The sequence below is a fragment of the Drosophila simulans genome, chromosome X, assembly GCF_016746395.2.
Source record: "Drosophila simulans strain w501 chromosome X, Prin_Dsim_3.1, whole genome shotgun sequence".
NCBI lineage: Eukaryota > Metazoa > Arthropoda > Insecta > Diptera > Drosophilidae > Drosophila > Drosophila simulans.
The window spans coordinates 5,717,740-5,743,333 of NC_052525.2; the positions used below are offsets into that span (position 1 = coordinate 5,717,740).

Below are 25,594 nucleotides of genomic sequence, written 5' to 3' on the forward strand. Positions count from 1 at the left end.
TGAGCCAGAAATCAGATGCTTCCTCTTAGCCGGGCCCAAATGGGCAAATAAACTGAGATCAAGCACCCAGTTCCATGCGAAACCCAAGTGCCAAGAATAATCCCACTTGATATCGTGGCGTCGATCGCTCAGCTGCCGTTGAAACTCGGGTTACATCTGTCGTGGCCCCCATTAACACACCCACACCTCGGGACTCCACTCTCGGATGCGCAGAGATGGCCTTTGTTCCGCTGACTCGGGTAGAGTATACTATACACTATACGTAATATACATACATATGTGGCCCTCTCGACCGGCAACACAAATTAGCTGGCTGTAAACACTAGGAGGGCACACGTTGAGCAAATACGGGAAGTTTGCACCCATAAAAATAAAAACAATGGGAGAAAAATCGAAGAAACTATTTAAAAGCCTGCCAAATAGCCAACTCATTCGATCATAGGTGCGCATTGATTTTTCAGTTTTTCTTTATTTTCAGCTCAAACAAATTGAAAAGTCCAAGCGAGTTAAGCTTTAAACTAGAAATTTCGTTAGTTTATTTGTTGTTACTGCGGTTGGTGTTGCTGTTGGGCTTTCGATAGGACAAACAAAATTAGACGAAAGTGATTAAGGTCGTAAGTGTTATGTACAAAGTTATGTAGGAACCCAACATTTGTTCCACATCCTCGCCTTATCAAATATATATTCTGTCTCGTTTATAGGTATACAACACAAGTTAGCACAACGAACGTTTCCTTTTGGGGGCGAAGGATCGATTAGAATAGAGGCATACTACAACTACGATTGTGTTTATGTATATATGTGTGTGGTGTGTTGGGTAAATATAACTATAGTTAATTCTCTTATACATCACGTATTTATATATGTACAGTATGCGTTGCCACTTGGCGTTGGGATAAGGATTAGGCTATGCGTATAGCATGATTAACCGAATAACAAAAAAAAAATGTAACCCAAGAGATATTGTTTAAATCTTAACAGCATTTCGAGCGCCTTCCAGGGTATATAGACTAAAGTCTATAAAGCGAGCTAGCCCCTCCCTCCATCCCTTTCTCTTTCCACGCTCCATCTCCGTCTCGCTCTGTTTCCTGCGCTCCTGTTCGAAGTTCTCTAGTGCTGGAGTGGATGGTCCACATTGATTAATAAGGCATACAAAACACACAGAATTCGACTCGCCACTTGGTCAACACATAACTTTCCGCTCTCCGCCACTCATCTCTTACAAAAGTAGTCCTAATCCTAATCTGATCATTGTTGATTTCCAGTTCCTTCGTATCTTTTCCATTCTAAACATTATCTCTATATCAGTTGTATCCTAAACTTTCCGACGAATCACTTTTCCCGAGGTCAATTAGTAGCAGGGCAGCAAAGCCACAAAATACAATCAAACAATCCATCAGCAGCTCCATTCCGAATGTGCTCCATACTTAGCCGACCTACACTCGGCACATCTTCTCGCGGTCGCAGTGGTCGACGCTATTGGCGTAAATGCGACGCAGCGTGGCCAGCGGACAGAGATCCTGGTCCTGCGGGCAGCCGGGCAGGCGCACCACTCGCTCCTGGTGCAGCACCAGGACTTGCGGCTTCCCCTTATCGCAGCTGCAGAAGAGGACTGCCCATTAGATGACTTACATTTAGCGTTGTGCTCAATAACTTACTCGTAACGTAGGAAGGCCAAGTTGGTCGCGAACGCGTCAATCTGGCTTGTGCGCCAAAGACGCTCGCTGGCAAAGTGTTTGTGCGTCAGCGGCTTCTTGTCCCGGGCCAATCCCAGGTGGGCCAGCAATTTGAGAAGCGTACCCGAGTGCGTGAAGTACAGCGTGGCGTTGGCCCGTCGCTGCCGTGTCTCCTCAGAGGAACTGCAAAATACATGTTGATTATATTACAAAAAGTTGAAGAGATAATTTAATCCAGATATTTTTAATCTGGAAGATTAGTTGAGAACGAATAGTTCATTAGGCTATGCATATATAAGAAACCAGATTCGACTGGCATTTGCATTCTAGACTTGTTTGCAGTATAATACACTCACCTAATGGCCGCAAACATATCTGCGATTGCCGGACAGGCAATGCGATGAGTCAGTTCGTAGCCGTAGCCATCGTTCCAATAGTACTCCAGATCCTCGAAGAACTCCAGCGCCTCCAAGGCGGCCACGTCAAAGAAGTTACACCACACGGATTCGTATGAAGATTTGGAGCCGGAGTCGCGACGTGGGCGATGCCAGGCTGTTTCGAAAGCGCACACCGTGTACATAAGCTGAACGTCCTCCGGCTGAAGATCCGGTAGCCGGGTGCTGCTCCGTACCTGCTCCACTGCTGACTGCATCTGCGGCTCTGCTAGGAACCTGCGTGCGTTGACCAAGGTTTCGGGATTCTTATCGACGTCAGTTTTCCACTTTCCACAGCCCTTATAGAACTGCAAAGATAGATGAATATAAATGTTAATGATAGGATATCTCTAGGATCACTACTACTAACAAACAATTTTGCTTGGTATTTACTGCCATCTTATTCTTAACATTCTTGATATATTCTTATAGACAAAAAACCTGTGGTCACGTTTTTTAGATTGTTCTCTACCTGGGGTGGGGCTGTATATGGCCACTGTATTGTCCACGAAGCCCACCGCCAGCTGGGCTTTGTATGGGTGAAAATACAGATACGTGGGGTGACCGATCTTGGGGCCAATGAAACCCTCGTTCGTCCGCAGCACTTTCTGCTGCCGTCCGTCCAGCGAGTAGATCACGATCTTGGAGGCATTGCCGCAGGCCACCGTGTCCTCCAACTGGTGGCTGGTTATGGCCGTCACGTCGGCACCGGCGTCCCACTCGTACACAACATCGAAGGGGTTAATGGGGGACTGGCTCCCACGCAAGTCCGCCACACTGATCCGACCTTCGGTGCAGCCGGAGACCAGCACCAGTCCGTTTCCCCGCAGGCTGGCGTGGAGAATGGGGGCACTGTGGCGTCGATAAGCGGAGATCCCGGCGTCCTGCGGCGGACATCGCTTGTCAAACAGTCGCACACTGCCGTCGTCACAGCCGGCGAGGATCACATCGGAACGCATGTTGGGCAGGTAGGGTGACAGCACCCGGGCGCAGGTTTCGCTGCGACCCAATGGAATATCTGCCAGTTTCAGTTCCCTTTCCACGTCCCAAATGCGGATAAATCGGCAGCCACCGCCGCCTATCACGAGGTGCTGGCTGCATTGCTGCCATGCGGTCACAATGCCTCCCGAGCCAATTGCTCCGCTCGACAATCCCGAGGCGTCCGCGCCCTTGCCAATGCTTCCGCCGGAAGCCACGCTGCGCTGACGGTGGTTGTGTTGGTTAACCTGGCCCAGAGCTGTCCAAGCAGTCACCAGTCGGGCCTTGCTCGGGGTATCCTCGGAGGTGCCAGAGCTGGCCGGCGGCGAGGATTGCCAGACGCGCACCACTCCGTCTTCGTGTGCCACCAAGTTGAGCGCCATATCCTGGGCATTGATAAACTCGATGCTGCTAACGCGGGCAAAGGGGGCGGCGGGAAATCCACCTCCTCCACTTGTATGTGCGCCCGACTTTCGCGGAGTGCTGCCGTTAAGCGATGAAGATGATCCGGAACCTGATCCATAACCGGAACTGTAGCCAGTGAAGTTGCCGCCAACAGACTCGGCGCCGTATGTGCGTACCGAATTGTACTGGAAGTCGTACACCAGAACCTTCTCCCTGTAGGCCACTGCAATCTGCGGCTCGTAAGGCAGCAGCTTCACGATGGAAGGCGTGAACTGTGTCTTCCGGTTCCATACGCACACATCGAAGCCGTACGGATCCATCAGCTCCTGGTGCTTTCGGCCGGCATGTCGGCGCACGAAATCGTTTCTCAGAAAGCGCAACCTCCTGCGTCGCAGCTCCGTTGAGTTTCGGTCCACTGGGAAGCGTTGGCGCCCCTCCTCTGCCGATCCCTCGGCGCTACTGTAGCGCTCCTTGCCTGGCCGCGTGAAATAGGAAATGGCCCAGGGTATGAATTCGGTCAGGACAATAGGCGTGAGGCTGTGTCCCGGCTCCAGGTAATGATTGCTCTCGCTGCCGCTGCTCCGCGCCGAATGGGTGCTCTCCCTCGGTCCGCTGGGCAGTCCCAGACCAGCTCCGGCGCCCGCGACTCCTCTGGAGTACGCTGGTCCGCTGTCCGTCTCATCGTTGATGGAGCTCGTGCGCAGCTTGCGCTGCAGAATGGTTTGAGGATCTCCAGCAGCCATGCAGGCTCCACTGCCTGATAGTCGTAGCTTTTGCGCCCAGTGACTGGCGCCCGAGGCAGCTGCTCCGACGGGCGGTGATTCTGCAGTCGCGCCAGCTCCACCTGGTGCGCCGCCACCGCTCAAGTAATTAACTCTTGTATTTGGACTGGGCGGGAGGCTCACACTTAGGCTGCTGCATTTCTCCGAGGCATTGGCCATGGTCGCTTCCTTGGCGGCCATGATGGGACACAGTGCCGTGTCCCTCACATGTTCAACAATCTCCTGGGCAATGGCCGCTACACGAGGAAACGGATCCTGGGCCAGATTGCAGATGCCCAGCCAGAGCTTGGTAAAGATTGACTGGAAGGGTATGCTGTTAGTACCGCCCGCAGCTCCGGCTGCTCCTCTTCCGCCCGAACTGCCAGAGCCACTCTTCGAGCGACCCAAAGGGTTGCTGGATGATCCTGTTCCCGAGCTTGTTGACGCACCACCCATGTTGGATATGGAGCTGGAGCTAGCTCCCCTGCGGATGGTCACATGACGCTCCAGGCTGTGCGTGGAAGACGTCAGATCCCGGGGATCGGGGCACATCACGAACGAGGCGGCGGAGACGTGACCGCGCATGTGCTCAGCTAGATATACTGCCACGAACTGTGACTCGAAGAGCACCACCATCCATTGCAGGGCGGCGGCCAGCTCCATGCGGACCAGCGGCGACATATCCTCGCCCACGGTTTCGAGCATGGTAATGGCAATGATGCGATCGATGTTATTGGCCTGCTCCTCGCTACGATCCGTCACGGAGCTAATAAACGTGCCTAAGGCGAAGACGGCAGCGGCTCGTACTTCCGGAATCGAGTCCCGCAGCAGAACGTACAGCTTCTCGTGCGCGAGGTCGCGTGCTCCCGACCAACGCGCCTTCTCAAAGTTCTGCCACAGCATGCCCAGACAGATGGCTAGCCACTGGCGCAGCAGCCAGCTTCCGTCGTTCAGCTGCTCCAGGCAAATAGACAGTAGGGGACCCTGAAGCGCGCTCGTCTGTCCCAGCAGGAAGTTGTGCACTATGGAGGACAGTACAAAGGCGGACAGTGTACGGTGCTCCTTGGAAACGGAGGTGTCCTGCAGCACGGAGAGGAAGTACTTGTATTCCTTGACCAGATCCACTTGGCAGCTGGGATCCACGGCCAGGATCTTGGCCCAAATGAACACCAAAACGGGTCGCAGTTCGCGCGTAGAACTCTGTAGCAGTTTGAGCACGTATGGAAAGATGCCCACGCCCAGGGCGAGATTAACGGCCCACGGACCAAGATCCAGAAAGCGAGCCAGCAGCTCCAGGGCCCTCAGACGGTGCACCTGCGACAGTAGGACCTGCAGCACAATGGGCAGCTGTTCCGGTGGCGTTCTCGACTCCGATTCGCTGTCCAGCCAAACCTGGAAGGCCGTAAGCTGGTGCTCGAAGAACGGCAGCTGGCGGTACGGCGCATTGTGATCGAGGATCTCCGGCAACTGCTGTAGAGCCAAATCTACCACCAGATCCCAGGCCTTCCACATCGGATGGCGATAGCAAGGCGGCAGGGCGGGCAGGGAAACTGGTGTGCAGTCGTGGCTGCGCAGTATGCGCTCGGCCAACAGGAAATTGCGAAACAGGCTAGCCACCAGCAGATCCTGGCGAAACAGGCGCTGAAAGAGCTCGCGGGGAAGTGTGTTCCATGCTATCGTGTCAGTAATGGCGGTGAAGATCCAGTTGAGCTCACCCATCATAGTGCGCCGGTCGTTGACCTTGCCTGCAATAGAATTTAATGGTTAACAGCATTCCCTGGCTGAGTATAGGTATAACCTTACCTGGAATCTTGTCGATTAGTTCGCTCTGAATACGCGGTACCATGCCCAGCTTTTCTTGCATGGCGTACCACTTGAGCGCTATGTTAATGGGTGTTGTCAGACAGCTGGTGAAAAGATCCGCCGGCAGCTGGGCATTCATCGGAAGAATTTCGTTTGCAGCACAGGCCGCCAGGTGTATACAGTTCTTGTAACTGACCATCTGGTTGGTTAACTGCACCTGGTTGGCGGCTACATTGGCGGCACCACCAGAGCCGCCCACTAACTGTTGGACACCACCCCTCTGCTGGGCGGCGGCCAGCGCCTTCTCTAGTTCTTCCTCGTGCTGCTTAGCGTATGGCTGAAACGAATTGATGATGATCCCGGCGTTGGAGCAGTCATACACGTAGATGGAGGGCGCTGACATCCAAGTGATAAGCTCGAATATACTTAGGGGGATGTACTGCGTGAAAGTCTTGTTGAACACCCAGATCTCCCCGTTGGCTGTGGGCTTGGGCACTCCGTGCCCGTTGTAGTGGAAGAGTATGCGCTCCCCCTTGGCGTTCCGGCGTAGGGAGGTGCAGAGCTTCTTCACGTCATCCACGGTGGGATCGTTGCACTTCTTGTACCGGGCCCTTGGCTGCCAGCGTTCGTACTGCATCTGCAGGTTGCTCCCAATGAGTTCCATGGCCTTTGGCGGGGACACCGAGCTGGGATCTATCCAGCACTCAAGCCGTGAGCAAGGTTGGATCTTGACCACGTCCGGCGGATCCACGCCGATGTTGAGGCATAGAACCAGGGCCACACTTGCCGTCTTCATGCGCTCGCGGATGCGCCACGTCTGTCGCTCGTACATCATGGCCTGAATGCGCTCCTTGTGCCGCTTGGTCTGCAGGGAGAGCGGGCATCTGTCGTCGCGGATACGCTCGCCGAAGCATAAGTTCCACACGGGCGGCATGCCCAGGATCTGTATTTCCTTCAGCCGCAGCTTGATAGAGTCGTCCCGGGGCCACTCTTCTCTGATAGTCTGGATCAGCTCCCTCAAAGAACCGAGAGAGGCCAGTTCCTGGCCGTTGGAGGCCTGAATGTCGGATATTTGCTCGATGTGCTTCACGATAGGTACCAGTGACTGGTCCTGCCTCATGTTGCTAATCACCTTACCCAGGTCGTTCAGAGAGTCTTCCTGAGATGGGTCACGGCCGATGGCCACCTGGTTCCCCAAGGCGGCGGATCGACGGTGCTCGATGTGCTCCAGTTGCTCCATTATCAAGATTATGGGATCGTCCCACGGTGCGAATACATATTGCTCGTATCTCGTGCGGATTAGATAGCGCAGGACGGCTTCCTTGCTGGAGGCCACATCCTGATCCCCGACGCTGCCGTTGCTGCTGCCGCTGCTTTCGTCGACTGCGACGCCGACTGCGGCAGTGGCGGACTTAGCGCGAACGGCACTTGTCATGTTCTGCGTGCTTTTTGTTTCTCTCGTTTCTCGCTGTATTGCTTTTTTTCTTTTTCCGTTTGCCGAGGAGAGGGTGCAGCTCAATGCGAGCGATTTCCCGCAGCGATTACGTCTCGGTCGCGGATTCAAGCAGCTAAAAATCCCCCCGAGGGGACTCTAGCACATAACCCCAAACACTTTTCGCACTTTCCGCACCTCCACCACCGCCAGCGGCTCCTCAGCTCCGCTCCGCGTTTTCCTGCTTTTCTTTCCTCGTTCCTCTTCTCCACGTTTTCCGCCTACGGATCGCGGACCATTTCCCGAATACGGTTAAAAAGAACACAGGGAAAACACGCCGCCTGGGCCGCTTAGGTCGAGGGCGGGACAAAATAAAAACCGTACAACTATCGTGAGCGATCTCCGAAGGAAGATGGTGCGCATTAACAGGTTTATTTACTTTCGCTTGGGTTTATTTATTTATGTTTAATCGAATTATATTATACGAAAAGAATTGCGCAGAAAATAGAGCTGGAACAAAAATCGATGACTTTTCGATTGCACGCTGGCAAGCGGTTTACAACATTGATATCGATAACAAGCTAACTGCGAAATGGCCTAGCTGTAATGAATGGCATTGCCAGATCATTACAAGCTCATTTTTGGCGCACAATTCAAAAGTTGTTTTTGGTTACATTCAAAGGAAAAACTAAAGGACTGCTCACCCGCAAAACAGGATCCTCGTGCAAAGGCGGCGGATATCGTACAGTATGGATGCGATGACGGCCGAACAAGCCCGTAGCGAAGCTTTCCGCACTTTTCAGCGTTCTTTGGGTCGCAGTATACTTAAAGTAGTACCACTCCGGATTGTACAACTCCGGAAGTAGATCCGGAAATCGCCGCTGCATCCGTTCCGCCAGCTCAATCAGCTCATCCTCACCCTCGGCCACCAGTAATTTCTCATCTTCGGTGGCATTCAGATGCATCCAGTGCCATTGGCGCAGCTTTTTCAATTCAGCGGTGCAGATCGGCGGCGTCGTCTGATCCAGAATGCGTTTCTTTATCTCTGATAGCCGATTTTGCGCCTGAAGGATAACGGATTCGCTGGGATTTCGAGTTCCGTGTCGGATGATGGACCAAATTCGAGTCGGATGGCAGCCTTGTCGGGTGAAACGGTTAAAAGAGAAAAATCAGCTGTTTAGTTGACATTTGTCAGCAGTAAGCATCGGTAATGATAAACTAGTAATAGTATAACACCAAATCTAAAGCGATTCTTTGTTTTATGATCAATAAAGAATCCATATGCTTTGATGATTATGAATTGGCACAACACATGTTTGTATTTCAAAGCGGGTGCCCACTGTGGGTGCGTTACACAGAAAACAACATAAATACAAACCGGCGTATTTCGGTGGCGTTTCGTCGTAATTGGCGATCGCTCTGTAGGGCGTCTTTGTGGACAGTCTGCCCTCGATATCTGCGCGATTAAGGCGCCGGCACTCCCCCTCTTCAGACGTCACGCCCACGAAGAAGTGGAGGAGCAACAAAAACAAACAGTAAAATTGGCTTAGCATCTTTCCTGGCGGTGGAAAAACTTGTCACGAGATTGGAAACGAGGTTTTCCGAAAAACGGGGTTAAAACATGAAAAACAGAACGAAATGCCAGCGTAAAACAAATCTAGGAAATAATAAACACGAAAGAATAACAAATTGAGAAGTGTGCTAGTCGCGCAAGGTGGCAAGGCTATCAGTTGATCTGGCAGCCCTAACACATGGTGCAGCCGAAAAAAAACCCGTTTCCACCGCCAGTTGGCGGTATTTTTGAATAGCATCTTTGATGGCATCAGTTGAAAGTATTTAGTTGATTACTAATTACAGGATGCTTTAATAACACTAATTTATAATAAATGTAGTTCGATTTGCAGGTGCATAAAACAGCGCATTGCCACTCAACAAGTGTTCGCTTCGCCCCATCGAGCTTTCTGCCTCAAAAAGCTCTGTTTTAACCGGCCCGGCAAACTAAGCGATTAAAAAAATGTTTAGTCGCACGCCAAACACGCAAAAGGAATAAGCGTTGGCAAGGGAAACATTTTGAATTTCCTGTCCAAGAATAAAACGCGAAACTTACATACAAATTAAAATTGCAATAAATAATTAACACCCCTGAATTCGTTTCGTGTGGTCACTCAGTTTTTGTTCCTAAGAGTTTCGGTTAAAATTTGTGCTTATCGAGGTTCTCCTCGTTGCTTTTTGGCTGCCATATGGCGCCCAAGGAGCCACAATCCGCAAATGTCAATGGTGAAAAAAGGAATAGCTGAAACGCACATGCCAAAAGTTTTGCGCCAAAACTAAAGTTCCAGGTAACCGGTAGCTTGGAGTAATTGTCCATTTGGGAATTTATGGGAGAAGGAGCAGGAACATTGGAAGTGCCTAACTTTGATTTGTGGTACGAACACACGCTACTGCACTGGAAAAAATCAGGCGACTGAAAAGTAATTAAATTTTTTTATAGCCACCTTTAATTTTTAGACTATTAGTGCATTTGCACTTTTTAACTGAAAACCTCTTATCACTGCGATACTATCAACTTAACTTCTTGGCTTGGCCTGGGAAAATAATAAAAAGGTAGTAAGCATGTGCATGGTAATTTAAGCATTTACGACAGATGCCCAGAGCCCATAAAAGTTATCTTTATGTAAACATGTTTAGCTGTTTATTTATTGGGCCAATTAAATTAGTTGATAACTTGAAAGCACGCCACTTTTCTCGCCGTGTATTCACGCCACCTGTTGGGCGCCCATTTCTTTTTTTGGAGCTTAAAGCGCGTGTTTGGAAACTTTCAATCTATTTTTGTGAGCTAGGATGGCAATCAGCTAACGAAAATCGATCAAATGATGGCTTTTCTTTGTTCGTAGGGTGAGGGTGGCTTGGTTATGTTAAAGGGCGGGGGAATAACCACACTACCCACCGAATTTCGGGCGAGATTCCAACAATCCGCCCATATATGATCGCTTGGGAATTTGTGGACTGTGGACAGGTATCCCATCAATCAGCGAAATCGAATGGGCAACGCAATTTCCGCGATTACCTGCCGCATCGAGTGGCCAAAAACAAGTGTCACACAGTAATACCACAAAGATGGGCGCAAATGTGGGTGTTTTTGTTTTGTTTTGGGAGGGGGCCTGGTCTGTGGATGTGCTTTTTGACGGGGGGAGTGCTCTATAATCTCCCAACTTATCGGACTGGGTGGTAATTAATATTTCTGTCCGAAGCCCATTGACAACGACACGATGATCACGCACTGATAATGCCAATGTCAACGCCAATGGCCACTGGATCGCTTGCTGGGTTTTCTAGGTTCTGGGTTCCTCTGGGATTGAGGGGCTGGGTGATTTGGTCATTCATAGGTGGCTTACAGCGTCATACTGGCTGGGGTAGACAGCCGAAAAATAAAACACAACAGCGATTAGACCGCTTCGTGTGTGGAACGACATGGAGTTAGGGTAACAGGAGAGCGAACCCACCTGCCAGGTAAACAGTCTGTCCAATATGCACCACCAATGAGTGGCAAACTGGCAGATATCCTAGGAAACGGGAAGTACCACATATTCTACTAAAAATACTTTGAAAAATCTGAAAACTAAGCCCTTGATAGCAATGCAAAGAATAAATATTCAAGGATACTGTTAAGGGAATTGAAGTCGTTCATTCTCGTGTCTCGCCTGTGTGTTCTTGAGATTGTGACCACTTCATATGGCATTGGCCCAACTCAACTATCTGCTCCAAATCTCTCGAGGAAGTCTCCGGCTGCGATGTTGCTGAACTTTAATGCTTGACCATCCATAATTCGCCCAGAGAACTGGGAGCGACATCTGGCCCCATATTATTTTATTCGTTTTGGGGCTCTGTAACCAAGTTGGCATTAATTTAATATACACCTCTGGGGTGTCACTTCCATTGGCAATACTTGGTTGAATTTGTTGTTAGTGCTGCTGGCGACTACGTCGACTGCGACGCCGGCAGCGACGGCGACCGCGACAGCGACTGCTTAAAAGCTAAGGACACGCGTTGAGAACGCTCAGTTGGCATCGAAAAGTCGCCTCGCGCGTTTGGCGGCAAAAAAAAAGAAAAACAAAGTAGAAGAATTATATTAACTAAAAACAGAGAGTGAGAGGAAGAGAGCGCCCGCCCACTCGCACTCGCAGGCGAATCGCAAATTCAAAACAACAAACAAACAATCAAATCAAAGGCAGTGAAAGTCGTAAAAGACATAAGTAATAATTCAACAAAAAAATAGTGAAAACAAAATAAGCAAGAACGGTAACCCGCAGCGCAACAACAATAACAATAAAGCACTAAACCAGCAGCACAACAAAAAGTAATGCACTAAAATATTATACAAAATTATAACAAAAAACCGGAAAGTACACAGAAAGAAATAAGATAAGATCTGTGCTCTCGAACTGATATCGCACAGGTATTCCCAACACTGGGCGTGAAATGTGGATTCAAGTTTTTTGTGGACTTAACAATGTTTTTGATGTCAGTTCTGAAATATTGAAAAATTTCGGGAGTGAGACATTTTTTTCTGTGCAGTGATTACTTGCGAAATTATCGCAAATCAAAAGATATATTTTTAAGGAACTCATATTATGATTCTGAAACTACGATCTTGGGTAATATCCACCTCTTCTTAAATGCCACCCAGAGTTACCAAATTTTTTTTGCCTGTGCGATTATGAATTTCAAAGTTTTTGTTTAGTTTGTGAACCAGCTGCGGTAATACGATGCGAATTTAACGACGGTCGCATTAATTTATTTTAGTTTGTGTCGCTCCGTTCGAGTTTCTTCCCCATGTGGAAAAAAAAGAATAAACACGAAATAATACAGCGACTGTATCGAATTTCACGTGGCTCATCAGAAGCGCCCAATTTTCAAAACGATCGCCGGCCGAGAACTTTGTGAATATTAAGTATTCAACAGCGTCACGATATTGGGCTCTGGATTTCCGATGGGCATTCGAGATCTGTCATCTGCCATCGGATCAGATCAAATCAAATCAAATCAAATCGAATCGAATCGAATCGGCTTGGTGACAGTATATAGACGATATAGTCTGCTGCCTCCGTCGACGTCGCTGCCCATTCGCAGCTGGGTTAACTAGTTTCGAGTTTTGCAAAATTTGCCGCGCATTAATCCGAGCTTCCAGTCACAGTGGATATCGGTTAGAAAGTAAGGTCGCCGCATGTGCCGAATATATGTATACATATCTGTTTGTGAACAGAAGACAAAACTTACTACTGTATGTATCATATTCAGATAATGAGCCGCGTATTCTCTAACTCTTCTTGTTAGAATACTCATCAGAATTTACGTAAGACCTTTTAGCTTTTTTTTGACAGGTTTACTAGTCTCATAAAAATAAAACTAATTTTGTCCGCCTGCTCATTTAATGTTACACACGAGAAACGAAGCTTATAATTCTGTTCTGTACCGAAAGGTGACCCCAAATCAGTGGGGTGACCCCAAATAGGTGGATATCTTCACCAATTGAAAAATCAATCTTTTCCATCCGTTGCCATGTGAAGACACTGGTTGAACTGGGTTTATGAAGCTTATGGGACATACATTACGATTAAGAATGTATTTAGATTAACTTTTCAAGGGCCTTCTTAGCCAATGATTACTTTAATCGGCGGCACAACAAACTGTTTGGCTTTGCATCCCCTGCTGAGTTGCCGGCTGCGATTGCGCGTAAAACACGTTGGCCCTGATCGCATGTCACAACAACAAAAACAACAACTGCCTACTAAAGTCAGCAACAACAACAACCACAACTTGGTCATATCACGAAACAAAAAAAAAACGATCCAAGAACAACAACAATGCGAAGGAGATGATATCAGAAGATCATTACTGTCAAAACTTCAAAAGCCGGTACTTGTAACTACTGCGGTTCTTTCCCCAACGATCCGCCCCCCTTTTTTTTTTTGGTTGGACAACGCAAGACTACAGTGAGGACTCGATGCGCGAATCGGCCACGCTTCGATCGTGGCAGAACTGGTTGAATCCGGTGTTGGCCGGTCTGGTCTCAAAATTCACCCAGACATCTCTATCTGATAAATATACGGAAAGACCGCCTATAGTGAAAGCAAACTTGCGAGAAACGCGTTGATAAGAAATGATAGAAATAGCATAAAAATCTAGTCTCCTTGTCAGCACTTAAAAATATCCTTTGCGGGGAGGGGGGATGTCACATATAATATTTAGAAATATGACTAACCTGGATGATCTCTTCCAGTGCCATCGAGGCTGATGTTGCCAGCGTCGCCGGCGCTGTCGCTCTAACTGCGAACGGTACGCCGCCCGCTAAACCGCTTAATCGCCGCACTGCTGTACCGCCGTACCGCTTCACCTTTCCGCCGATCGCTGAGCGGTCCACAAATCAGGCGCCCCATAGAGGAAGATGTCGCAGCAACATGAGGCAACAGTGGCGGCCGCGGAGAAGCCGCTGAATAACGGCTACCTGCAGGCGAATGCGCCGCTGGAGGAGCTGAGTGCTACGGTGGTGTCGCCACTCCTGGGGCAGCAACAGGTGCAACACCAGGCGCCACAGCAGCAGCAGAACAAGCTGCCCACTGTCGTTTTCCTGGCGCCCGACGGCAGCGGAGGCGTGGGCATCCAGCGAGGCAATCCAGCGCAGGGCAATCCCGGCATGGTAACGGGCACCGGCAGCCACAGCGACTGGCTGCTCAAGGAGTCGCAGCAGCGACGCCGCCTGCTCGTCCTGGCCATCGCCTTTACCGTTCTGGGCGCGGCCATCGGGGCACTGGCCATCTACTTTGCCAGCGTCCATCAGCGGTGCCATCTGTACCGCCTGGAGCCAGGTAAGGGTTAAGGTCATGAAATATATATAACTAAGGTTTAGCGACATTGAAGATACTAAATACTCTGTGGATGGGCTATGCAAAGACTACGGCATTTTGAAGTTATTATTTTTTTTTTTAACTTATCAGTTTAAATTCCATTGTCCCACAATTTACTGCCATTCTATCGAAAGCTATGTACTGCTGTTTGATTGTGATTTTCATGACGAAACTTCCCGGTTTCATGGTGGAATCTTGAGAGCCCCAGAATTATATGTAATCTACGCATAGGTGTGCATGGGTATTACGCCTATTCGAAACATGAATTATTAGTATATGACACATGCCAATCTGGCGAATTTGACATTGGCACTCAATCATGCTCATCAATCATGCTTGGCAAACTATTCGGAATTAGTTTGCTTGACTTTCAGTGCCTGCTGAGTCGAAATCTTAGATAATTCACTTCGGGGAATATTTCGAAAATTATTGCTTTTCTCTGCGGCAAACGTGTTGAGTGTTGGGATTTCCTCACCTGTTGGCAGGAGCTGGGAACTTGGCAACTGGGTCAGCAGTCAATCAACAGGCACATCCTGTGCTCCTGATTCCCGTGCTGCTCCCTCCTCCCTTTCTGCTTCTCCTGTTGGCCACCAACCAGGCATGTTAACTGAATTTAGCGCCTGGCCGCTGGTGACTCAAACAAATGGAGCAAAAACTCAATTTCCTTGTCCCAGGGAATGGAGCGCAACAGGCTAAAGGATGCCATTGCCACACTGGTACACTGGCACACTGGAACTGGTGGACCTGGCCCTGTACATACACGTGTATGTAGGTGTAGATGTGGCCGTCCGTCCGTCCGCCGGGGTGTTGTAATCTCCGTTCTGTCCTGTCCTCGGTCGTCCTGGCCTGTTGTAATGCGCCTTGTTTGAAATTCAATTACAGAATATGTCAAACAACCAGCGGGAGCAACAACAACAATGACGGCACTCGCTTCCTTCATTCTGCCTTTTTGTGGTGCGCCAGTTGCCCGCACCACAGTGGTGCAAACATGCACAAACTGAACTGAAAAATAAAACAGATCATCGAGCTATATTTCACTACTTGCTGCTTCCTATTACGCAGCGAAAAACCAGTATAATTATGCATATAAAAAAGTAGTTATTTATGTCGCACTAGAATCGCCTTTTTGGAGACCTATGGACACTGTCCTCCCCATCCGTTCTTATCTTGTGTTATCGGGCGGGTGGCTTTTATTGGGTGGTGCTCTGGACTCGACGCCCTTCTGCATTTGTTGTTCGCTGGCACATGGAATAATGCGATTCAAAGCAACTGAAATATTCAGGAGCTGCGAACCGGGCTGCTCCATGGAAGGATGTCTGTCCCGGCATAATTTACATGTTCATGTGCTGCTCCCTCGATTACAGAAAACATAAGAAAAAAAAAAAGCCGAGAAAAATAACCAAATACATGAGCACCCGAAAAAAAACATGTTAGATATACGAACGAAAAGCAATCAATCGGCATTGGATAGGGATGTCTATGAATTTTTTAACGGCCGTTCCCATCGATCGCGTACTCCTCCTTCGACTCCTTATGCTAATTGAATATGCACACACATACGCGCCACACGCACACCACTGCACAGACCATTATCCTGTTTATATTTACCACGATAAAACGTGTTTTCAATATTTTGCGCCAAAAATTCATTCATCGAGGCAGCGGCACCATCAAAGCCTATTCCCCTTTTAAAACCATTTAAAAATATCTCATTGGCGGCATCTCCGTAAATACCCAGCATCATCATCATCATCATTGCCATCATCAGCATTTTCCATCGGCAACAGCCACAGCAACTTGTGGTAGGCCTTTGGCCTTGACTATGATTTTTTTCCCGCTTTCCCACTTTTTCACTTTCCACTCCACCACTCCATTCCACCACTTCCCTTTCGGTCCATCGATTTTCTCCCTTCGAACTTAAAGTGAGCTGATGCAAAGTTGGTTGGAATGGTATATATATCCACTAAAGATCACTGGAGTATTCAATTATTCCGAATAAATAGCATAACAATACTCATACTTGGGCTTTAATGGTCTTGTAATAACCATTAATCATAAATATTTCGGACAGATCTTGCTCTCAATATTGAAACATTAAAAGGCAATAAGCCAGGGGATAATATTTCATGGCTATCTAAATCGATTGCTTTCCTTTCCATATTATAATGAAATTCCCCTTGCTGAAACATAATTGCTGCAGCTCCTGGACATTCAACCCGAGTAACCAACTGGTCAGCTGGCCAACTTGCCACTTGCCATTGCCACATGGAACCATCCTCTGGTCCACTTAAACCTATTAACGCCGGGGGGAAATGTTATTAGCTGGGTGGACGGTTCGCTTGGCTGAATCGCTTTAATTAATAACTAAAGCTGCCATCTCCAACGCGCCTCCACCTTTCCAATTTCCCCCCTCCCCCAGCCACCGGCGAACGTCCCATTTTTATTGACAGCCTCGACAAGGACGACATGCAACATGTGTCCTGTCCAGGCGGCAATCGATGGCCGGTGGGCGGGTTCGAGGGAATTCACCCACCGAGCTTGGCTTTTCGTTATTTTAATTTAATAAAGCCAGCAGAGAAGAAGGGGGGCAGGTGGATCCAAATGTGGATGAGAGGCAGGAGAAGGAGGAGGAGCCTGCTCCTCTTTTAATGAGAAATTCAAATTCAATTTAGTTGAGTGGCCCGCGAATCGCTGGCTGTCTTGATAAGTTCTTCGACATCCCGCTGTATTCGCCCGCTAAAACCAAAATGAAAACACATTGCTCATACGCCGCGTGTGCTGTACTGAAAATCCGCCAACTTTAATTGCAGACAACGATGACAGACCGAACGGCAGGTGGAACCAGGATTCGGGATCCGCCCACGAGGGGCAGGATAACATTTGCATGACCCAGGAGTGCGTGAGAACAGGTAAGCTGAGATCCAATTAAAAATCGCTGGCATATTGGGGACTCTTCTATAGGGTAGTTCAAAAACGCTGTTTTCAAACTAAGGGGAATTCAAATTGCACGTGGGACAATCAAATTGCATTACAAATAGCTTTAATAATCCAATACTTATAATGACTACAGTAAAACTCCCTTGTGTTCAAACCCGATATCTTCGTAAACGTACATTATGCATATTTCGTATATAGAGAAATAGGAGAGATTGAAAAGTCCATCTATAAGAAACTCGACTATACTACGGCCAATCAAATGAAATAGACGATGGGGGATGGCGAAGGGTAGGGGCCCTTTACAACCATCCAATATGTGCGGTTTTTATTTGAGTTGTAAATTATTTACCAGCTATTAAGATAGCTAAGTGCCCGTTTGGAGGGCTTGGGCGATATGGGATATGGCGCTCATTTCGCCCGCCGATGGGGACCAAAACATCTGCTCACCCACATGTCCATTCATCCATTCCAAATGCACTTATGTCGAGCAATGCGGGCAGCCAGCAACACCTCAAAGTCACTTGCCGAGGAAATTGCCACAGTGATTGACTGACTGCTTGGCATGCCGCTAGATACACGGACACAGCAATGTATAGCTACATAGATAGTTCGTTGGATAGATAGTTGGTTGGTTGGATGGATGGGTGGTTGGTTGGAGGGATGGGCATATAGATACACCTGTCCAGTTGCAGGACATATCCTGAAATATACATGGGCACAATTACCAGGCGATGCCATCGATTCGAGTGCTCCACTTAGCATACTTTTCGGGGGTTCACCCTAATTGGTAACCCAAATCAGTTGCTTAATTGAACTAAGCCAAAGGGGTTGGGCTATTTGTCATATTCTCTAGATAATAACACCTTCGAGGAATTGAATAATGAAATGACAGATTGTTGGCATTCAAGTTATTGAATTAGGAAAATTGCTTAAGTGGATGACAAATGAGTGTTAAGTCCGACTTACAGCCTAGGTAACTTCGAATTCCCAGAATGCAATTTTCGCTGGCAAGCTCGTATCCTTTGGCTTTGTAGCTACAGCATAAATCAAGGACGTTTCTATAAATGAGAAAAATCTTGAAGGTGGGGGAGGGGGCACACTAATGAGTTTCGCACTTAGTTTTCCGAGATAATGAAATTCAGCTTAATGACGTTGATTTATGGATTGGCAGCACGACCAGTGAACAATGCAGGTCTATCCCGGGAAATGGCTCCTTCTTGGTAGTTTAGTTCCGCATTCATTCATAACTTTTGTGTGACCGAAAAGTTGCATCGGGGAAAAAGTGTGGGGATTTTGCGGTGGTGAAAACTACTTTGCTTATCGCTTATCGCAAAAGTTCCGGTGATGATTTGTGGTCCAAGTTTATGGCCGGTGCGATCAAAAGGAGGCATAAATTATGGCCTCAACGGGTTGAAGCACTAATTGCACTCCAGCTGAAGGGTTTCCCACCGGGTTTCGTTTGATTTACTGCACCGAATACTGTCCCGGTTTAACGCACAACAAACTATCCAAATCCAGCCGCCTCCCTGCTCTCGGCCATGGACCTCAACTCCGATCCCTGCGAGGACTTTTTCCAGTACGCGTGCGGCACGTGGAACAAGATGCATCCCATTCCCGAGGACCGCAGCTCCATCAGCACGTTTGAGGTATTTGTTTCGAGATTGGGCTATGCCTCCGCAAGATTCGGTTGCTAAGTGCATATCCTAATTCCCTGCAGGTCCTGTCCGATCAGCAGCAGGTTATCCTACGCGCAGTTCTGGAGGAACCCATAGATGAGCGTGACAACAAGGCCACCATTAAGGCCAAAACCTTCTTCAAGAGCTGCATGGATATTCGTAAGTTTAACTCTATATTAATACAATTTTTTGGCAACGGGGGTCTTTAGCAATTTTTTAGAATTATTAATTATTTTTCATTCTCCCAACTTTAAATATATGTATTAAGCATTAAAACTTTACTTTACTTCCCATTCTCAGCTCAAATCCGCAAAATAGGAACGGGGCGACTCAAGCAGGTGCTGCAATCCCTGGGCGGCTGGCCGGTCATCGAGCGGAACTGGAGTCCGCCGGCGGATCTATCCGTGGAGCGGCTAATGGGTCAGCTCCGGCTGAACTACAGCGAGCCGGTGATGATCGAGCTGTATGTGGGCGCCGACGACAAGAACAGCTCGGTGAACATACTGCAGATGGACCAGCTGCAGTATGCGCTGCCCTCGAGGGATTACTACCTGAAGGAGAGCAGTGCCAACGATCGGAGGGCCTACCATCGGTACATGACGCAGGTGGCGCTGCTCCTGGGAGCGGATCCGGCCACCGCCGCTGCGGAACTGGAGAAGGTTGTGCTCTTCGAGACGCAGCTAGTGAATGTTTCGCTGCCGGAGGCGGATCGTCATGACACGAGCCTGGTCTATCGCAAGATGTTGCTGCCGGAGCTGCAGGAACTGGTGCCCGAGGTGCAGTGGCAGGAGTATCTGCAGGCAGCTCTGGGTCCGGGGATTCCCCTGCAGGAGGACGAACCGCTGGTCACCTACGGCCTGCACTATCTCACTGAAATGGGCAAGATACTGGCGCACACCGATCGCCGTGTGGTGCACAACTACATGCTGTGGCGCCTGGTCATGTCCTTGATGTCACACATGATCGATGAGTATCAGCGTGAGAGGGTGGAGTTCCGCAAGATCCTAATGGGCATCCAGTCGGAGCGGACACGCTGGTCGCAGTGCGTCGAGTGGACTAACAAGAAGCTGGGCGTCGCCGTGGGAGCCCTCTTCATCCGGGACAACTTCAATCAGGAGAGCAAGGAGGTGGCCCTCGAGATGATACACACCATACGAGCGGCGTTCAACGAGCTCCTGGCCGAGAACGATTGGATGGACGACGAGACGCGGGCGGTGGCCAAGGAGAAGGCGGACTCGATGAACGAGCGGATTGGCTATCCGGAGCTGCTGACCAATGCCACCGAGCTGGAGCAGGAGTACGTGAATGTGGGTATATATAGATTAACAGTTTCGTCAATATCGAGTCCCTAAACTGTGTCATCTATCCTCAGCTAACCATTGTCCCGGACAACTTCATCAACAATGTCCTTAGCATTTTGCAATGGGAGTCGGAGAAGATGCTGCGACTTCTTCGCCAGCCGGTGGACAAGGAAAAGTGGACCACCGAACCGGCGGTGGTGAATGCCTTCTACAACCCGAATAAAAACGATATAGGTGGGTCCGGAGATCATTCCCCTGCCAATTCATCTTACTCATTTGCATTCTTTACATACCTTAGTATTTCCTGCTGGCATCCTGCAGCCGCTGTTCTACAGCCAGCACTTTCCCAAGTCCCTGAATTACGGCGGAATCGGAGTGGTAATTGGCCACGAGATTACCCACGGATTCGACGACAAGGGCCGGCAGTTCGACAAGGAGGGCAACATGATGCAGTGGTGGAACAATGCCACCATCGAGGCCTTTCGCGAACGGACGCAGTGCGTCATCGATCAGTACTCGCGCTACAAGATCAACGAGGTGGATATGTTCATGGACGGACGGATGACGCAGGGCGAGAACATCGCCGACAACGGCGGTCTCAAGCAGGCTTTCAGGGTAAGTCCACCTATATGCTATGAATCCCAAACCCTCTAAGTTCTTCCTTTCCTTTGTAGGCCTACAAGAAATGGGAGACCTTACATGGGCGGGAGCAGCTGCTGCCCGGCCTGAACATGACCCACGATCAGCTGTTCTTTCTCAACTACGCCCAAATCTGGTGCGGATCCATGCGGCCGGAGGACGCTCTGACCAAGATCCGCTCCGCGGTCCACTCGCCCGGATTCGTTCGTGTCCTGGGGCCACTTTCGAATTCTCGCGACTTTGCCAGCGCCTACAAATGCCCACTGGGCAGCACCATGAATCCGGCGGAAAAGTGCAGCGTGTGGTAGTCCGCCGCGGCCGTCGATGTTTTTTTTTTATATATTTATATCGCATACTATATAGTATATACATATCGATATACACCATACGAGTACTGTAGATCACCTGCGGCAACAGCAAACCACCCAACCAACCAGGACGATGAGATCGAGGACCAGCTGATCTGGGCTGTTCCAATTTTTTGTGTAGTTCCCCGTCTTATTTTCCGTTCGTTATGGCGCTGCAATGCATATGTACTTTATACCTGGCTATATAGAATTATAGTGTGTTTGTAGCTGTACACGAGTGCGCTATCCGAGTAGCCCACAAAAAGCCCCGGATCCGCACTTTTCACACACCTCCTTACCGACATTATATTCGTGAATAAAGAACAAGTACGGAAACACCAAGATTTTTGTGGGGGAAGTTCGTTAGGAGCCAACTTCATCCCAAAATAACTAGGGGGATAAATTCTTTTCAAATTCTCTTTAATTTATAATGCTCGTTTTCTTAGGTTTTTTTTTTTGGTTTTGTTTCGCTGCTTTACATAGTATGTGTTCTCAGTATATATGTACGTATCTAGTGGAACCAATCGAACCATTCAAATTATACGCAAAGGTCACGCAACGAAATGATTACAACTTGGCTTTTGGCTATTTGTCTAACAGAGTTTCGGTTCGTGGCCTTGCAGCAGGGGATAGTGCTTAGTTTCTTATGGCCTTCTTAAACAATTTCACATTTAATCGGCTTATTTTAGTTTGCAAAGAATCAATGGTTTTTGGGAATTCCTCTTGTACCTGCATGGAGCTAAAAGCAAATTTGCTTAGTTTGCATTTCGTTGGCCGTTATGGCTATAATTTTAAATTTAACTCTCTTTTTCTAATTTTGCTTGGTTTTCCGGTTACTTTCGGTTTTCTTTATGCTTTCGTTTTTCTTTAATTAACTTATGTGTTTTGTAGCAGTTTACCTAATTATTAATCAACAAGAAGAAACGCTCTTTATAGTTGAATTACGCTTCGCACAAAAAAACAGACACACACAACTAAAACCAAAAACGTATATAGTTTCATTTGGTTTACTTCAAAGCGGCTACGTTAAAAAATTACAAAAAAAAAGTTCAAAACTACTAGCGCATTAACCTATAAACATCATGCTTTTCTTTAATTTAATTTGTATTTTTACGTTCATTTTGGATTTTTGTATTTTCGGTTTTAATTTTTCATTTATAAGTAGGCTTAAGTAATTACTTTGGTTTTTCGTTATTATTCCTTCTTCCTGCCTCGTAAATAGTTTTCTGAGTTGCATTTTCAGCTACGCGAGGCACTGCTTGCCATCACCGTTACATTTCGCACTGCTTGCTTGGTGTCTGTGTAGGTGTGTGTGGTGTGGTGAGTAGGGCATATTCATTGTGTGTGTTTGTGTGCGAGAGAGGGAGTGGGAGCGTAGAAAGAGATAGAGACAGTATCTGATACATTTGCTATATATATATATATATGTATAAATGTATATATATTCGTAGAGAAAGGCACAGATGAAATTATCGTATAATTAAATTTGTTGCTTCTTCTTCTCCTCGCTTTTGCCCGAATCGTTTGCTAAGTTTGATTTTAAAGTTTATCTAAACTGGAGAGCTCCTTCACATCGTTTTTTACAGTGTGTACAAAGAGTGTAAAATTGTTTTCAATCTTAGATCATTGGTTTTCCTTGAAAAATTAGCTTAGACCATGTTGAAAAATTGACAGTGTTAAGTTAGTGTTCTTCTCGGTTCCTCGCTCCTTTGTCTTGTTCTAGTTATGCCTTCTGAAGAAATATCTTGATACTCTATTGTAATTCGTTGATAGTTCCATATATACACTATATATAGTCATTAAACATTAATCTTTAAATTTCTACTACGTTTCTCTTGGTTTTTCTTTCTTCCTTTATAAATGCTACTTTTTAAAGTTCCTCTTGTAGTTCCTGCTGCCATCTTTGCCTTTACTACTGGATAGCTTTGAGTTATATTATTTTTTATAAAAAAAAAACATCTTGAATACCCTTACTGCGTTGGCACTGTATTTCGGATGTCTGCTTGTTTTTCCGGGGGCGGGATCTAGAAGTTCTGGAAGCCTCTGGGAGGGGATAGAGCGTCAGACATGGAAAGGGTATTTAGATTTAGCGAAGATTGTCGACCAGATCGTACGAGCTATTTGTTTGGGGTTTTTTGTTGGTGTGTGGTTGTGTGTGTGTGTGTTTAAGTACCTAAGTAAATTCGTTTGCACAAGGTTCTTATGTGTTTCCTTTTAATGGTTTTCCCCTTTTCCGTATCCGTTTTACACCCTGGAACAACGCAGCTTTATTCTTTTATAGGTTTGTAGGTTAGGTACGATCTTAAGAGCTACATTTCTCTATTGCTTATCAATGCTTATCGCTCAGATGGCTCTGTTCGGTATCATTCCGTTAGTTTCATGTCCCTTGGCTTAGCTACGTAAAATACACTCGAATACATATGTTTACATACAGGCCTTCTATATACAGATCGCAGGTGTTTGTGTTTGGTTTTGTTTTGTTTTTGGTTTTGGTGTCTGCACGGCTTCTCATATAAACGTTTAAACTTTAAGAGCTAATCACAGAGTTGATGATTCTTTGTTCACAAATTTCCATCATTTTTGTTTCGAATGCAGTATCCCCTATAAGTAACTGTATATGTAATATAACTGTATATATGTAAATCGCATATAACACTTGTATATAATCCATCACCCTCGTCGGGGTCATGTATCTTCGTTTTCGACAGCTACATTTAAACGGAAACACTCTAATCAACTTGAAACTTAGCTACTCATCTCCACCGATCTCTGGCGATCTATTAGTTTTGAGTTCTTCTTATAAGTTTTGCTTGTTAAAGTTATGAAAACCGTAGGATTGCACTAAAAACAGTTGACAATTTTGCTTACTAGCTGTAATTTACTTTTTATTTCATGGTTTACTTAACTTTGCTTTCAATTCTATTTTACTGCTTTTCATCCATATTTACGGCTGAGAGTGTGCCATTTGCCACTTGACCTGCATCCTCTATAGTATATTAACTATCGAATAATCATTACCTCTGTTTTCTCACCACACTCTTCGATCTTTATGCCTAAAGCCTAATGCTATAGTTATAGTGTTTAGAAAATTCCCTAAAGTATTCTTTAATGGCGGCCAGGTTTTCGAATTATGGAGAATATATGTAAATGTATATAGAGTTCTAGAGGTTGAAAGTAAGCTCCTTCGCTTGCAGGTGGACCAACTTAGAGGTTTCGAAATCAAGGGATATCTTAACTGTTATCCTAGCTATTATCCTTGTTAGTCAGCTCTACAGTAGTAATCATTATTGTTGTAAGCCTGGCCCTATTTAGAGATAACTACTTGTAACGATCTAGAGAGTGTTTGTGTGTGTGCATTTAGTCCATGGAGGATTGGGGCGACTTGACCAGGAGCAGCTCCTTGTAGTCGCTGTCCCTGTCCTCCGCCTCGTTGTCCTGATCCTGCTCTGGCTCCCTCTGCTCCCGCTGATCCATGCGCCTCCGCTCGCTGATGATGCGCAGGATGTCCGAGGAGTCGGACTTACTGACCCCCAGTGCGATGTCTGGAAGGATCTGCTTGGAGCTGCCGCTCTGATCTGGCAGATCCAGCGAACTCGAGGCTATGACTGACACCGATCCGGGTCCAGAGCCACCTCCAGCTGCTGTTGGCAGAAGCAGCGAGTTCTCATCCATGTCGGCATCCTCGTCCAGGGCCTGTTGTTTGAACAGTTGCTTGGTGCTGCCACTGCGACTCCGCGGCGGCATGGATCTGGGAACGGAGAGGAGCAGGTTGCTCCGCATACATCCTTGGTCCACGGACTGCGACCATCCAAAGGGTCTCCGTGGTGGAGGATGTGCCATCGGCATGGGCATTGGCATTGTCAATGGCATTGGCAATTGCAGGGGCGTGGGCGTCGACGTGGGCGTGACAATGGGCAAGGACAGGGGTGGGGGCAGTGGCGTCGTTACGGAGGGCACCAGCGCACTAACCACTGACAGGGACACATCCCCATCCGTCTCCGAATGGCCGACATCCGCGCTGCGTACACTCCGTAAATCGTAGGAAACTCCTCCTCCTAGTCCACCACCACCGCCGCCACTACCACCACCCCCTACTCCTCCCCCATCGGACTCGAGGCTCTCGAAGATCGTGCCCCTACGGCAGTCGAGGGCATCTCCGCCCCATGGGAGCGAGTCGCAGCTGGTGCGCTTGGCCTCCAGATTCCGTCGACGGATGGCCTGCTCGTCCAGTGAGCGCTCCTTGGACAGCACGCCGCGCTTACGGATTGGATTAATCTGCTGTTTTTATGGGAAAAAAAAA

At 47.8% G+C, this 25,594-nt stretch overlaps 4 protein-coding genes across 18 annotated transcripts in view; 1 reads left to right on the plus strand and 3 right to left on the minus strand.

The window, feature by feature from the left end:
- Positions 1-449: 449 nt before the first annotated feature.
- Positions 450-9,223, minus strand: LOC6725251 (multiple inositol polyphosphate phosphatase 1). The gene is made up of 5 exons (XM_016172926.3): positions 8,868-9,223; positions 8,194-8,627; positions 2,033-2,418; positions 1,659-1,859; positions 450-1,599 (listed from the first exon to the last, which is right to left on the minus strand). Exons 1-5 carry the CDS (start codon positions 9,040-9,042, stop codon positions 1,437-1,439), a joined length of 1,359 nt encoding a protein of 452 aa, XP_016038261.1. The 5' UTR covers positions 9,043-9,223; the 3' UTR covers positions 450-1,436.
- Positions 2,281-8,119, minus strand: LOC6725252 (regulatory-associated protein of mTOR). The gene is made up of 3 exons (XM_039297522.2): positions 6,058-8,119; positions 2,583-5,999; positions 2,281-2,418 (listed from the first exon to the last, which is right to left on the minus strand). Exons 1-3 carry the CDS (start codon positions 7,490-7,492, stop codon positions 2,411-2,413), a joined length of 4,860 nt encoding a protein of 1,619 aa, XP_039153456.1. The 5' UTR covers positions 7,493-8,119; the 3' UTR covers positions 2,281-2,410.
- Positions 9,224-9,511: 288 nt separating the features above from the next.
- Positions 9,512-21,630, plus strand: LOC6725253 (neprilysin-1). 3 transcript variants are annotated; one of them, XM_016173502.3, is made up of 9 exons: positions 9,512-9,828; positions 13,770-14,355; positions 17,205-17,303; positions 18,850-18,977; positions 19,049-19,166; positions 19,308-20,314; positions 20,380-20,542; positions 20,607-20,923; positions 20,983-21,630. In XM_016173502.3, the coding sequence occupies exons 2-9, from the start codon at positions 13,935-13,937 to the stop codon at positions 21,253-21,255; spliced, it is 2,526 nt and encodes an 841-aa protein (XP_016038264.1). In that variant the 5' UTR covers positions 9,512-9,828; positions 13,770-13,934; the 3' UTR covers positions 21,256-21,630. The 3 variants fall into 3 exon arrangements, with proteins under 3 accessions (XP_016038264.1, XP_039153457.1, XP_016038263.1); XM_039297523.1 differs by having other exon boundaries at positions 9,828-9,960; XM_016173501.3 differs by lacking the exon at positions 9,512-9,828 and adding an exon at positions 11,542-11,846.
- Positions 21,631-21,697: 67 nt separating this feature from the next.
- Positions 21,698-25,594, minus strand: part of LOC6725257 (voltage-dependent T-type calcium channel subunit alpha-1G) — an 81,876-nt gene continuing 77,979 nt past the window's right edge. For 12 of the 13 annotated variants that reach the window (XM_039297510.2, XM_044923688.1, XM_044923689.1 and 9 more), the window contains one exon: positions 21,698-25,572. In XM_039297510.2, the coding sequence (XP_039153444.1) occupies positions 24,652-25,572 (921 nt within the window). In that variant the 3' untranslated portion in view covers positions 21,698-24,651. The remainder of the gene's footprint in view (positions 25,573-25,594) is intronic. The other variant, XM_039297511.2, reaches the window with a different exon arrangement.